This window comes from Hyla sarda, chromosome 13, assembly GCF_029499605.1.
Source record: "Hyla sarda isolate aHylSar1 chromosome 13, aHylSar1.hap1, whole genome shotgun sequence".
Classification (NCBI taxonomy): Eukaryota; Metazoa; Chordata; class Amphibia; order Anura; family Hylidae; genus Hyla; species Hyla sarda.
This window is the reverse complement of record NC_079201.1, coordinates 33984105-33998340: the sequence shown is the minus strand read 5'-3', so window position 1 is coordinate 33998340 and position 14236 is coordinate 33984105. Positions and strand designations below refer to the sequence as shown.

At 39.5% G+C, this 14236-nt stretch overlaps 1 protein-coding gene across 7 annotated transcripts in view; it reads right to left on the bottom strand.

Moving 5' to 3' along the window:
• Positions 1 to 14236, bottom strand: part of UNC13D (unc-13 homolog D) — a 144580-nt gene that overhangs the window by 65621 nt on the left and 64723 nt on the right. For all 7 annotated transcript variants that reach the window (XM_056549659.1, XM_056549658.1, XM_056549657.1 and 4 more), the window contains 2 exons: positions 6939 to 7056; positions 627 to 751 (listed from right to left, as the gene is read on the bottom strand). In XM_056549659.1, coding sequence (XP_056405634.1) covers positions 627 to 751; positions 6939 to 7056 — 243 coding nt within the window. The remainder of the gene's footprint in view (positions 1 to 626; positions 752 to 6938; positions 7057 to 14236) is intronic.

Here is a 14236-nt window from a genome sequence, read left to right as displayed (position 1 = left end):
AGGCCGAGGTACTAGACAAGAATGTCCCCTTTCTCCTTTATTATTCTTATTATTTGAAGAACCTCTGGTAGTTTTTCTTAAAGATATTGTTCCGTATGAAAGGTTTGTATTGGGGAACCCACCTCAGAAAGTAATTGCATACACAGATGTTAATCAAGTCCAAGTCTTATGCCTCCCGACCACGGGGACGGAGTATCGTGATGTCACGACTCTGCCCCCTGAATGCAAGTCTATGGGAAGGGGCGTGACGGCCATCACGCCCCCTCCCATAGACTTGCATTGAGGGGGAGGGGCGCCACATGGAGGCGGAGTCATGGCATCACGATACTCCGTCCTCGTGGTCGGGAGGCATAAGACTTGGAACCTCCAGCGCTTCCTGCAGTGCTCACAGATGGGTGTTGCATGCTAGATTGCGGCGGTCCCTTTGGATAGGGGATAAGATGTCTTAGGGACGGAGTACCCCTTTAAAGCTATTGTGCAGCTTTTGGGAAATCATCTGGTATGTGAGTCAATTGGAGTAAATCTAGCCTGCTCCTTCTTGGGTGAACCCAGCCTTATAATACTCTATTTACCTATATCGAGCATTGTGTAAAAAGTAACGCAACACTTTAGGTTCAGTCACTGACCTGAGCAGACCTTGCATTCGTTCCATGGACCTAGATTCTGACAATGGAAAGACAATGCGATATCTTCCTAGAAGGGACAACCCATATTGCAGTAAAGAGTCAAATGATTCTGCCAACTCATTTTTCTGCAGGTTGGGAACAGAACAAAGACAATGAATTAATCTAGGAATGCACAATAGCACTTATAAGCAACTGCACATACCCTATCTGAGAAAAAGGAGCAATGAGGCCTCCCGACTTTCCTCCGACAAATTATGTTTGGGGTTAGAAGGGTCAGACATATTAGATTTAAACTATATAAGGGTCAGGTATGTTAGATTTAAACTATATAAGGGTCAGGTATGTTAGATTTAAACTATATAAGGGTCAGGTATGTTAGATTTAAACTATATAAGGGTCAGGTATGTTAGATTTAAACTATATAAGGGTCAGGCATGTTAGATTTAAACTATATAAGGGTCAGGTATGTTAGATTTAAACTATATAAGGGTCAGGTATGTTAGATTTAAACTATATAAGAGTCAGGTATGTTAGATTTAAACTATATAAGAGTCAGGTATGTTAGATTTAAATTACATAAGGGTCAGGTATGTTAGATTTAAACTATATAAGAGTCAGGTATGTTAGATTTAAACTATATAAGAGTCAGGTATGTTAGATTTAAATTACATAAGGGTCAGGTATGTTAGATTTAAACTATATAAGGGTCAGGCATGTTAGATTTAAACTATATAAGGGTCAGGTATGTTAGATTTAAACTATATAAGGGTCAGGCATGTTAGATTTAAACTATATAAGAGTCAGGTATGTTAGATTTAAACTATATAAGAGTCAGGTATGTTAGATTTAAATTACATAAGGGTCAGGTATGTTAGATTTAAACTATATAAGAGTCAGGTATGTTAGATTTAAACTATATAAGAGTCAGGTATGTTAGATTTAAATTACATAAGGGTCAGGTATGTTAGATTTAAACTATATAAGGGTCAGGCATGTTAGATTTAAACTATATAAGGGTCAGGTATGTTAGATTTAAACTATATAAGGGTCAGGCATGTTAGATTTAAACTATATAAGAGTCAGGTATGTTAGATTTAAACTATATAAGGGTCAGGTATGTTAGATTTAAACTATATAAGAGTCAGGTATGTTAGATTTAAACTATATAAGAGTCAGGTATGTTAGATTTAAACTATATAAGGGTCAGGTATGTTAGATTTAAATTACATAAGGGTAAGGCATGTTAGATTTTAACTATATAAGGGCCAGCCATGTTAGATTTAAACTATAGGTAAGGGTTGAAACTAAAAAAAATGTGTGAGTTGCAAGGTAGTGTGGAATTTTTTACCATTTGGTCAAATTTCAATCTAAAAGAATTTAATAAAGGCTTGGATGGTATATTTTGGAAACGTATGGAAGTGAGACTTGTAGTGCACCTTTTTGATCAGGGTAGATAGTTTAAAGTCGTTCAATGAAATGAAAAGAGCATTTGGAGTTGACGATAATCAGAAGTTCTGGTATCTCCAGTTGCACATAGAAACATAAGGAGAAAAACTTGTTTACAGCATGTATACACCATATTATAGATTTTATATAGGTGTATCCCCACAGGAATAAAACACTAGGGTCATCTATAAATTGTTAATTGGTCAGATCCCCACCGGGTATCGAGGAAAATATAGAGAAAAATGAACTTCACAAATTGGTGAAATAGGAGACACATTATGAAAACGAGCATTAGAGATTGTGATTAAATGTTCTTATAATAAATTGCATCAATTTATACAACTAGAATGATATTTCAGTTATACGATTCCCCTGTTAATATGTGGAGACTGCCATGTCAGGATAACTAACTGTCCAAAATGTGTTTTACATTTAACTCTTTAAGGACCACAGGTTTTTTCATTTTTGCACTCTTTTTTTTTCAAAATTCATAACATAGTTCACAAGGTTGAAAAAAGACCAGAGTCTATCTAGTTCAACCTATATCCCTAATGAGTCCCTACTGACTAGATCCAGGGGAAGGCAAAAAAAACATCATACTAGGGGTAAAAAAAAATTCCCAACTCCAAATAAGGCAGTCAGAATAAATCTCTGGATCAACATTCTGTCCTAATAAATCTAGTATATATAACCATGAATGTTATTATTCTCCAAAAATGCATCCAGACCCCTTTTGAACTCTTTTACAGAGTTCACCATGACCACCTCCTCCGGGAGAGAATTCCACAGTCTCATTGCTGTTACAGTAAAGAACCCTGTCTGTGCTGGTGTAGAAGCCTTCTTTCCTCTAAACGGAGAGGATGCCCCCTTGTTATAGATACAGTCCTGGGTATAAATAGATCATGGGAGAGATCTCTGTACTGTCCCCTGATATATTTATACATAGTTATTAGGTCGCCCCTAAGCCTTCTTTTTTCTAAACTAAATAACCCTAATTCTGACAATCTTTCTGGGTACTGTAGTCCTCCCATTCCCTGTATTACCCTGGTTGCCCGTCTTTGAACCCTCTCCAGCTCCACTATATCTTTCTTGTACACTGGTTTCCAGTACTGTACACAGTATTCTGGCTAGTGATTTGTACAGCGGTAGAATTATTTCCTTGTCATGGGCATCTATGCCCCTATTGATGCACCCGATGATTTTAATTGCCTTGGCAGCAGCTGCCCGACACACAGGTCCCCACCCCCCGATGTCCATGATGTGCGGGCCGGCGTGACTCCACTGAGCCTATACATATAATGTGCACCTTTATGTTATATGAAATACAGTGCCCGTACTCCTCTTCTTTCTTCTCACGGTGCTGGGGACGCGCTGCTTCTGCTTTCACTATAGGCAGAGAGCTCGCTCCCTGCCTCTAGCACTGCACAGGCGCACTGAGCTGGCAGCAGACAACGGGAGCGAGCTCTCTGCCTATAGTGAAAGCAGAAGCAGCGCGTCTCCGGCACCATGAGAAGAAAGAAGAGAAGTACGGGCACTGTATTTCATATAACATAAAGGTGCACATTATATGTATAGGCTCAGTGGAGTCACGCCGGCCTGCACATCATGGACATCGGGGGTGGGGACCTGTGTGTCAATCACACAGTGGTCCAGCACTCACTTACAGGGGATAGGCGTGGTGGAGGTGGGGCATTACGATCCCCAGCCACGCCTATCCGACTGTTGCTGACCGCACAATAAAACTATTTTCCTGCTGATAAAGAGTGATAAACAGCAGCCAAAAGTACAGCTGCATTACACATATCATCATCATCTATACTATCATGTTATTAGTCTGGGGGGTATAATTTCATTGACAGTTGTGCTTTAAGTTTACTATTAACTAAGACTCCTAAGTCCTTTTCCACGTCAGTCGTCCCAAGTGTTCTCCCATTTAATATATAACCCCGTCCCGGATTTTTCCTCCCCATGTGCATAACCTTACATTTATCAGTGTTAGACCTCATCTGCATCAACGCTTTAAATTTTTCACCTACAGACCCATATGAGGGCTTGTTTTTTGCGCAACCAATTTTACTTTGTAATTAAATCAATCATTTTAACACAAAATCTACGGTGAAACCATGGGCAAAATTGAAAAAAAAAAAAGCCATTTTGTAACCTTTGGGGGATTCCAATTCTTTGCAGAGCACTTTTATTTTGATTTACTTTTTCTTAAAAAAAATATATATAACTTTTTGTATGAAAATTTGCATATTTAAAAATGTTCTATTCAGACCCCTATAACTTTTTAATTTTTCCGTATATGGGGATGTGTGAGGGCTTATTTTTTGCTTAGTGACCTGTAGTTTTTATTAATAGCATTTTTGTTTTGATGGGACTTTTTGAACGCTTTTTATAAAAAAGATTTGAAGGTATACAAAGTGATTAAAAATACGCAAATCTGGACTTTGGTATTTATTTACTTATATATGCCATTTATTGTGAGGTTAAATTAATGCTATATATTTATAGTTTGGACATTTACGAGCGTGGCGACACCACATATGTTTATGTTTATTTTTGTTTAAATATTGTTTTTGTTTTTTTAAAGGGAAAAGGGGGGTGATTCAAACTTTTATTAGGAAATGGGTTAAATCACATTTATTAACTATTTTTTTTAACTTTTTTTCTTTTTACACTATTTTTTTGTCCCCATAGGGGACTATTACATGCAATCCTTATATTGCATATATTGAACAATGCTATGCCATAGCATAGCACTGACCAGTGTTACTGATGCTCGACTGCTCCAGCCTGCCATGGCTGACTGAAGCATCGGAGCACCGATCGGACAGCGAGGAGGCAGGTAAGGGCAATTTCACAGCGGCGGTCCCATACAGCCGGCTGAGCTAGCCCCGATAACTTTTCTCCCGTCTAAAGGGTTAATACCAGACATCAGCCCGATCAGCATTGTCCGGCATTAGCTGCAGGTCCTGGTTGCTGATAGAAACCGGGACCCACCGGGTATAAAGCATGCTCAGCTCCTGAGCGCGCTTCATATAACAGGAACAGGAGATTGCAGGAAATCTCAGCCTGTGGATAGGGGATAAGTGTCTGATAAGTTCCGTTTCCTGGAGTACCACTTTAATATATGAATGTCAAAAGGTAAGATCTTTATGGACAGCAGTGTTTTTGAAAATAGGGGAGAAATTTTACTGTAAGTTTAAGTAACAGCAAAAATGGTTATTCTTGGAGATGTGGGTAAGTTTAGTGCATTGAAACCTATAAAGGACTTGGTTTGAGGGCCCAAAAATTAGTTCAGTTGAAGACAGTAGTAGAAAGCGTAAGGAAATATGAGGGAATGATGGCTAAATATTCTATGAAGGTGTTAAAAAAGTACCATGAATCCTGGGGATATTGGTGAATTCCCCCCCCCCCCCCTCAACATCGATGGGGTGGGCCGAGCTCATTTAAAAAAAAGGATAATGTTTTCGTTGGAACTGTCGTTTCTCACATGTACAACGATCAATGTATGTGGTATAATAATTAATAAAAAATTTTTTAAAAATTAAAAATAATTTAACTGCCTAAACCACTGCTATAAAAAGTCTGAGTCTCAGTGGCTTACCCCTCCTCTCTCCATTGAGAACACATATATGTTAATAAGAATAACAACAATATTTATTTACATATTCTGCCGCACTTTACAATTCTGAGGTACTGTATATAGATGCGCTGGGGGCAGACATATAGAGTTATCTGACCCCCCCCCCCCCCCCCCCCCAGCGCATCTATATACATATGCCCCTGCAGCGCTATGTATGAAAAGTATTCCTATCAGCATCATCAGCCCGGCCAGCTGCGATGCGCTGTTGCTAGATATACTTTTCACATATAGTGCTGCGGTGGCATATTATGACAAATGCGCTGGGGAGGGCATATTATGACAAATTTGCTGCGGGGGGCATATTATAAATACACTGAGGGGGTATATATTTATTAATGCGCCGGCGGGGGTCATATCTTTATTAATGCGCTGCGGGGGGCATTTTATAAATGCGCTGGGGGGCTAGATATATAGGCTATATGTCAGCCCCCCTTGCAGTGCTATATATGTTGCCCCCCTACAGAACTTTTAATATACATATAGCCCACGCTGCCACTCACAATGTTCATTTTAAAAACCCAGTTGGGAGCCTTGAATGGCTCCTCGGTACCGACCATTCAGGGGTCCCCACGGGGATTTTAAAATGAAAGTAAAAACACATGGTACATCCCAGGGTTGTGGACCATGCCGCCCGCTCCCCTGCTTAATAACTTCTGATTGCATCGGGTCTCAGAAGTGAGACCTGGTGCGATCAATCCCTCAGCCCCTGTACTACAACCCCCATCATGGAACAGACTCTGTTCCATGATGGGGGTAGTAGTACAAGCACTAATGTAGCCTCCACAGCCACCGGCAGACTCCCGCAGCTGGGGAACTACTACTCCCATCATGGAAGCAAGTCTGTTCCATGATGGGAGTAGTAGTAGTCCTGGCTGCAGGAGTCTGTAAATGGCTGATTTTTCATACTAATAGATGATAAACTGATGCAAAAGGATGCCACAGAATGTCATCCATTTGCATCAGTTTGCATCCGTTAGTAGTATGGTCCGTTTAGGAGACAGTGACGGGAGAAAAGTGGTACGGAATTAAATGGCCGTGTGAACCTAATTCTATGAGGAATGAGGCTGAGACAAAAGCAGAAAGTGCTTTATTTGTACAATGGTCCAGCCATGTTTTATAAATAGGGAAGGTTACCGTATATAAAGGTGGATGAACCAGTCCAGTCACTAACCATATGCTACCCTTCACATTGTGTCCCACAAACCTCCCATGAGTACCTGCTCATCCTGGAGCCGTCCTTGAACCCATAAGTATTCAATACTTGTCATATGATGTAGCAAGCAGCTACTGCTGAATTCCAGACTCTGATATAATTTACTATACGCCAGCCACTGTCTGAAATGACATAAATTGATTCATTACAGTCACTATAGAATAGGATGACAGAACGGATAAAAAATGTCAAGAAGCAGGGCACATGAAGCACAAGAGCTGCGAGCTAATGCCACAGAATACAGAAAACAACTTATAATGTTGTACCTTAGATGATGGGTTCAGAAGATATAACCTGCAATAAGGCTGCATTCACACAACATTTTTGATGCACATTTTAATGCAAATTCCTGTTTCCTGGGCTTGATTAAAAATGAAATGTTAAAATCCAGCTTTGGCTCCCATCTGGGAAAGTGGGAGAACGATCTCAAATTAACTTTGAATTCCATGAGATGGGAGAAAGCGTTTTTCTGGGCTAAGAAGTCAACCCGATGTGCTTCCCACTGGGAATCGTACGCTAAAGTGTTAATGAGATGGCATTATATGCCGCTCCGTCTATCTACAATGTATCCTTCCGCTTCTATGGATTGCTGGAGGGGCTGTGGTGGAATCGGATCCATCAAACATATTCTATGGAGCTGCCCGAAGCTCAAGCACTTTTGGTCAAATATAAATTCATTGATTAATGATTTATTGATCTCCCCGATCTCATTAACCCCTGAGTTGGCCCTGTTATTTATTGACATAGAGAATATTACATTCCCCCAGCGAATCCCCATATACCACATATTTCATGTATCCAGACTCCTCATTACGAGGCGCTGGAAAATTACAAATATCCCAGATATCCAAGAAGTCATCGATAACGTCTCCACCAATGGGTCATAAGAATGGGCTCTGGCAAATCAACAAGGGTGTGGGGAAAAGATGAGACACAAATGGAAATCCTGGTTTACAAAATTCCCTCAATCGGCCAATAACTTCTGTGATGGTTCCACGTAAATTCTGCTCTATACCTCAGCCGGACCAATATATAAGACCTAGGATTAGGGATCGGGACAGTTACATGTATTACATATGACATCACACATGATATCACTGCTGGACCAATATATAATACCTGGATAATGGATCAGGGACAGTTACGTGTATTACATATGACATCACACACTGAGCTTAAATATAGCAAAACTGGAGATGTGGACGCACCTGGTGAATCCGGAATATTACTTCCCATTCATATCAATAGTAATAGTGAGTATAATAATAGTAACCACTCTGATTTAGTGGCGTTTCCTATAATAGTTTATAATATAATTGTAGTACTAAATCTCCATATCTATTGTTTTACTAGAACATGAAGGTCTCATACTGAACATTGTGTTCTTTGTTGTTATACAGTTAGGCGGAATTGTTATTACCCCTTATTATACCCCATTATTTACACTGCAGACAAATCCTACATAACCCAGGATCTCACAGATCATCGTGTATATGGACGTGTATACACCATTATATTCCCCCACCCACTGGACTTCTGTTTATATCTTCCCTATTACCATGTTCATATTGGAGATTAGTCCGGACCTTCCGCTATATCAGGTCCACATGTCATTTATACTAAGTATTAGTGCGATTATTGTGAGTCCATTATATGTCATGTCTGTCAGCATTTTTATCCCATTTATTGTCTTTTGTTTATCCTTTGTTAAATTCTAAAATCCTTTAATAAAATCCAGCTTTGGGGCTCATGCACATTGCTTTATCATGGTTCCATACAACTTCCAAATTGTATGTAGCTGTATATTTTGCATACTCTGTTCCATCAGACACCATATTGCAAAAGTATCCTGCCCTTTATATCTTAGACAAATAGCATTCTATGGACTATAAAACAGTAGCTGCTACTGTTGCTGTACAGCCTCCTTTAGAATGCACCACTTCTTAAAGAATGCCCATTATTTCAGGTAACTTTTAATGATAATTATATGTATTTACATGAGACGTAGCACAATTTCTGTACATTATATAACCTAGCATATTTGACTAGTTTTCCCTTTTTCTGGCTCCATTTTAATTTCCAGTTCTCCCTAAGCTTGTGGCTAAAGAGCAGTTGCCATGTTGTCTCACATGTACTGCAAGCACATAGAAGATGATATCCATCTCTCCAATATTTCTGCAGCACACATTCACTCTGTCTTTCTCTCGCTGATTCCAGCCACTTCCCCTGCACTCCATCCTTCCCCTTCTTTCTCAATAGACTTCTATGGGCACCATGTAACCTGATCTGTCAGTGAGCCTAGCCTGGCTCCTGTCTCTAGAAAAACCTGTACAGAGGTGAAGAAAGAAGACCCTTGTTTATTAGCAGTACAAGAAAATAATAAAAGGATCCATGATGCATTTCAGGGTGCACTGACACCTTCCTCAGATTGGTACCAGATACTGATCTGAGGAAGGGGTGAGTGCACCCAAAAACACTTCATTGGTATTGATCTATTTATTATTTTATTGTACTGCTAATAAACAAGTCCACTTTGGTTTTGAACATGACTCCTGACTTGGAATGCATTTTCATTGGGATAAGCAGCACCTGACATCAGAAGGGTCTTCTTTCTTCCCCTCCGTACTACGTTCTACAGGACAGGTTTCCACTTTCCTGTGACTTCCTGGGCTGAGCAGCTTTTCCACATCATCTGATACCCCATCAATAGGGGTGATAGGTGCATTTTTCATGTACATGGTGAGCGGCCATCTTACAGAGTGTGGACCCCTGAGCAGGGTCTCCGAACGCTGTCCTCTGTTTTTTTTTTTTTTTCCTACTCTCATACAGGCTCAAGTTAAGAGTTTAAGGGGCCAGGAAAGGAGCCTTATAAGTGGAGAAAGAGACATTCTTTTCAGATGAGATACATTACAAAGTTGTTTATATGTGCTTGCACTATTGCTTTATTCAAGGTTTGTTGAAACTACAGTGACTGTTTAACTACAAATTATTAACCTAGGTTATGTACAGAGTAAAAAATGTGTTGAAAGCAAGAAGTTAAAACTAAACTTAAATATGTAAGCTCTACAAACAAAACTAAAGTCAATAGAGGTGCCATATTACCGGCTTTCATTGGAAGAATAACTCAAGTTTATAATTTTTTTGTCCTACATTTTATCTTAGCGACATGGACTATATAAAATGTAGTCTTTAAAGTGGACCTTTCAGCAGGAAAACAAGGATGTAAATATGCCAATGGGTAGATAAGGCTAGTCATTATGATTCATTAGTACTCTCCATCAGCTTAAAATTGAGCCTAAGTGCTAAGTGGGCATTCCCCAGCATGGCCTTTTTTTATCTAGTGGCTCCGCAAAATGGCCTTAAAACAGGCCCATTGACTTTTTAAACTAGTGCCGGTCAGTCAAACAGAGTAGGGATGCAAGCAGATTGGGGGCAGGGGTGCCAGATATGGTTGTAATGTCCGTTTATTTGTTTTTCTGTTTTTCTGTTTGGGTGTGTATTCACACACTAGTATGTTCAGAGCAGCTTGCTATTTTCCCTGGATACGGAGTGGTTGGTGCTCTGGACGGTTGGGATCTTGGGTGCGTCTGTTTGGCCAGAGTTCTCCTGCATTCTGGTGCTGGTTATTTTGTGCTATAATGCTACTATGATGTTTGTGCAATTTTGCTACTATGATGTCTGTTTGTGCAATACACTGCAATACAAGACAAACACTGCACTTAGTGTTTGTCTTGTAAGATTTTGTCTGAGTTTTAGCCATGGTTAAATAGTCTTGTTTATTGTAGATTTTAGTCTGTGTTATTTGTCGGTTTTTAGGATGTATGGCAATATAAAAAGGTTCGGGGTCCAGCTCACAAAAATAAATAAAACCTACTTCACATGGGTAAAAAATATGGACAACAAGAAAAGTAAACAAAAACCTATAGGTACATTAAAAACAAACACCAACGCGTTTCAAACTTGCTACAAGTTCTTAATCATGGCAAATGATATATAAAAGAGAAAAGGTTTTTATACATGTGTACCTGAGTACATGGGAGTAACTCCTGGTGGAGTTGGCGTGTGATGTCAGTTCCGGTGGAGCCGACTGAAGGAGATTAACTAACTAGAGTCAGGTGTATCCTGACATTGCATTATTCACTAGCCTTCCATTCCTGCGGTAGTCAATAGTAACCAATTTCAAGCTAAAAAGCAGAACAGTAGCCAACAATCATAGTGGTTAGTTAGAATATATGTATCACGCTGTATTAGCCCAAGTGCACTGGCAAACCAATACCTGCAATATTTGTAAAGCAACATAGGTAAAGGTAGCAAAAACTCATAACGCATATAGTATATAAGCTCTGCATAGTCAAAGGCGTATCGCCAGGTTAGTATAAAGAAACTACAAGATGGTGGCACACACAATATTGTGATAAAAAATTATAATAATAATAAATGCATTAGGCCAACCAAATAATAGAAAAAAGACATTTGTACACTTGTATCAAAAAGCAACCGTGATCCTAGGCAACAGCACTGAAATGCATAGAACCACACAAATAAACACCACATAAATAAAATATAGTATGAAAATGGCTAGAAAATATAATAACAAAATAAATTGAAATATATTAGCATAGACTTAAGAAGAACAAAACAAAAAAACATCTTTTAGTATTGCAAGTTGTTACCATGGGCGGTCACATATATATAACGAAGCTACACAGTCACGAATGCAGGTGTGGATGATATTATGTTCAGACCTAGAATCCTGCATGCAGACAGAGATCATTGCTATAGGTAACCATAACACATCCCATAACATAGTAACAAACTGAAATAGTGCTCAAGAAACCATAAGCATATGAATATATTTCTGTTTTCCTGCTGGGCCAGCTTCCTGACCACACTGCGATGTGTGTGCCGCTGGTCAGCAGTCTATTTGGATTTATTATTAATGGCTATTCCTATAGTGGAGTGGAGTGTCCAGTCTGTGTGTCCAGTGTGAACAGTGTCCTATCTGGCATCCCTGTTTCTGGTCCATGGGGACTTGGAGTCTACTGGACGTTCCTGAGGGATTGCAGTTTCCTGTCTTGTGTTCAGTGTGAACAGTGTTCTATAATTATATTCCTTTTAGCTAAAGATCCCTGTTTTTGGTCCATGGACTTGGAGTCTCTTGGACGTTCTGGGGATTATGCTATATTCCTGTCTATTCTTATAGTCGTTTAACTTATCCGTTTTCCTGTCTAGTGTTTTGAACTTTGTGTTTATTAGTTTTGGTATTCTGATCCCTTGAGTTTTGTACATGTCTACTTATCTATAGTGACCTCTGTTCATGACCACAGATCTATAGAGTCCTCTGTTCACAGCCACTGTGCCCCCTGTTCATGTTCAATGATCTTTAGTGTCCTCTGTTCATGACCGCTGATGGTGTCCTCTGTGCTTCTCACTGATCTGTGTCCTTTGAAGTTATCTACCATAGAGTTGTATTTTCCTGTTAGTGTTCTGGTTGGTGACCGACTATTTATTAGTGTGTGTTTTTATTAGGCCCCAGCATTTTAGTTCAGGGATGGACCGGCGCCCAGTTGTCGACTCACCATTTACGGTGAGTGGGCAAGTAGGCAGGGAGAGTCGTTTTAGGGTCAGTTTAGGGCTCACTCTACCTGTCCCCTGGTCAGTCCCTGACACAAATAAAATTGTTATAAAAATAATAAAATTAATTCCCTACAAATTTCTGTATCCCTACTGTATCATTTCTTTTTATTTTATTTTTAATTTTAATGGTGCCCTACAAAATTCCTAAAAAAAACGCCCACAGGGAAACACTGACAAATGTTCCAAAAATTACCACACAAAGGTAAAAATGCCAGAAAAAATGCCAGAAATTTTTGGGGCGTCTCTTACCTAGTGGAAACCTAGCCTCAGGAAGTTCCTCACCTTTGCTTGGGGTTAAAGTTTTTTTTTTTTTATTAATTTGGGGATGGGATACCTGTTCTCTGTATAATCATAGTTTTTTTAAATAAAGTTGTTTGCTTTTTTGATACTTCAAAACTGGACCGGCGCCCAGTTGTCGACTCACCATTTACGGTGAGTGGGCAAGTAGGCAGGGAGAGTCGTTTTAGGGTCAGTTTAGGGCTCACTCTACCTGTCCCCTGGTCAGTCCCTGACACATGTATTATATTTCTGTTTCCTACTGGGTCAGCATCCTGATCACATGGTGGAGTGTGCCCGCTGGCCAGTAGTCTATTTGGTTTTATTATATTGGCTACTCATTTTGTGGAGTGGGGTTTCCAGTTAGTTTGTTCTGTGTCCCAGTGTGAACAGTGTCCTATGTTCCTGATCAGTTTGGTGTTTAGCTTTCAGTTCTTCCGTCCTTCCCCTGTATCTCCTGGATTCTGCTGTATACCTGTTCCATGCCTAGTCTTGTTCGTTTTATCATGTCTGCCATTTATCTGATATCCGGTTTCAGAACGGTTTGTTTATACACTATATTCTGCCCTGTTAGTATTGTATTTTCTGTTTCTGGCCTGTGACCAACTATGTATTATTTGACAATGTCAATCAGTCATGACAATCAGTCATGACAATGGTCAGTGAATAAGAGGACATGGGCTCAACATGCCTTGGCCCTTGCTGTGCAGGGAATGCCCCCTGGGCTTATACCTTGTGCTGGAAAGGACTATGGAATTAAAAAAGGTATGCCCAGAATTCTTAAGAGAAGTCCTATCTAGCATATGTTTATGTACACCACTGCTTTCCTGCTTACAGATCTGCTTTTTACACAGCCCTTGACTCCTTTGATGAGTTGCACTCCACACACACAGCCGAGGCATTGTCAGGAGGTAGGGACACACATGTATGTATGCCTTTTTTTACTTTGCTATTTTTTAAACTGATGTTGTTATGAATTTAGTAGTAGGGACCCGAGGTTTTCAGCAGCCCCGGCCTCCAAATTGTAATGTCAGCGGGTCTCAGGAGTGAGACCCAGTGCCATCGATCCCTCAGCAGCTGAACCACTACTCCCATCATGGAACAAAGACTGTTGCATGATGGAAATAGTGCAGCACTGAGCGAAATTTAAAATACCTAAAAGTTAAAAAGTCATTAAAACACATACATTACACATAAAATCATACATAAAATTATACATTAAAAAATCAGACATTTTCATTTATTTTTATATTATCAGCCACTTATAATCCCCTGCCCAACTCTTGATAATTATTCTCTGCTTTATAAAATAAATAAAATTGTTATAAAAATAATAAAATGAATTCCCTACAAATTTCTGTATCCCTACTGTATCATTTCTTTTTATTT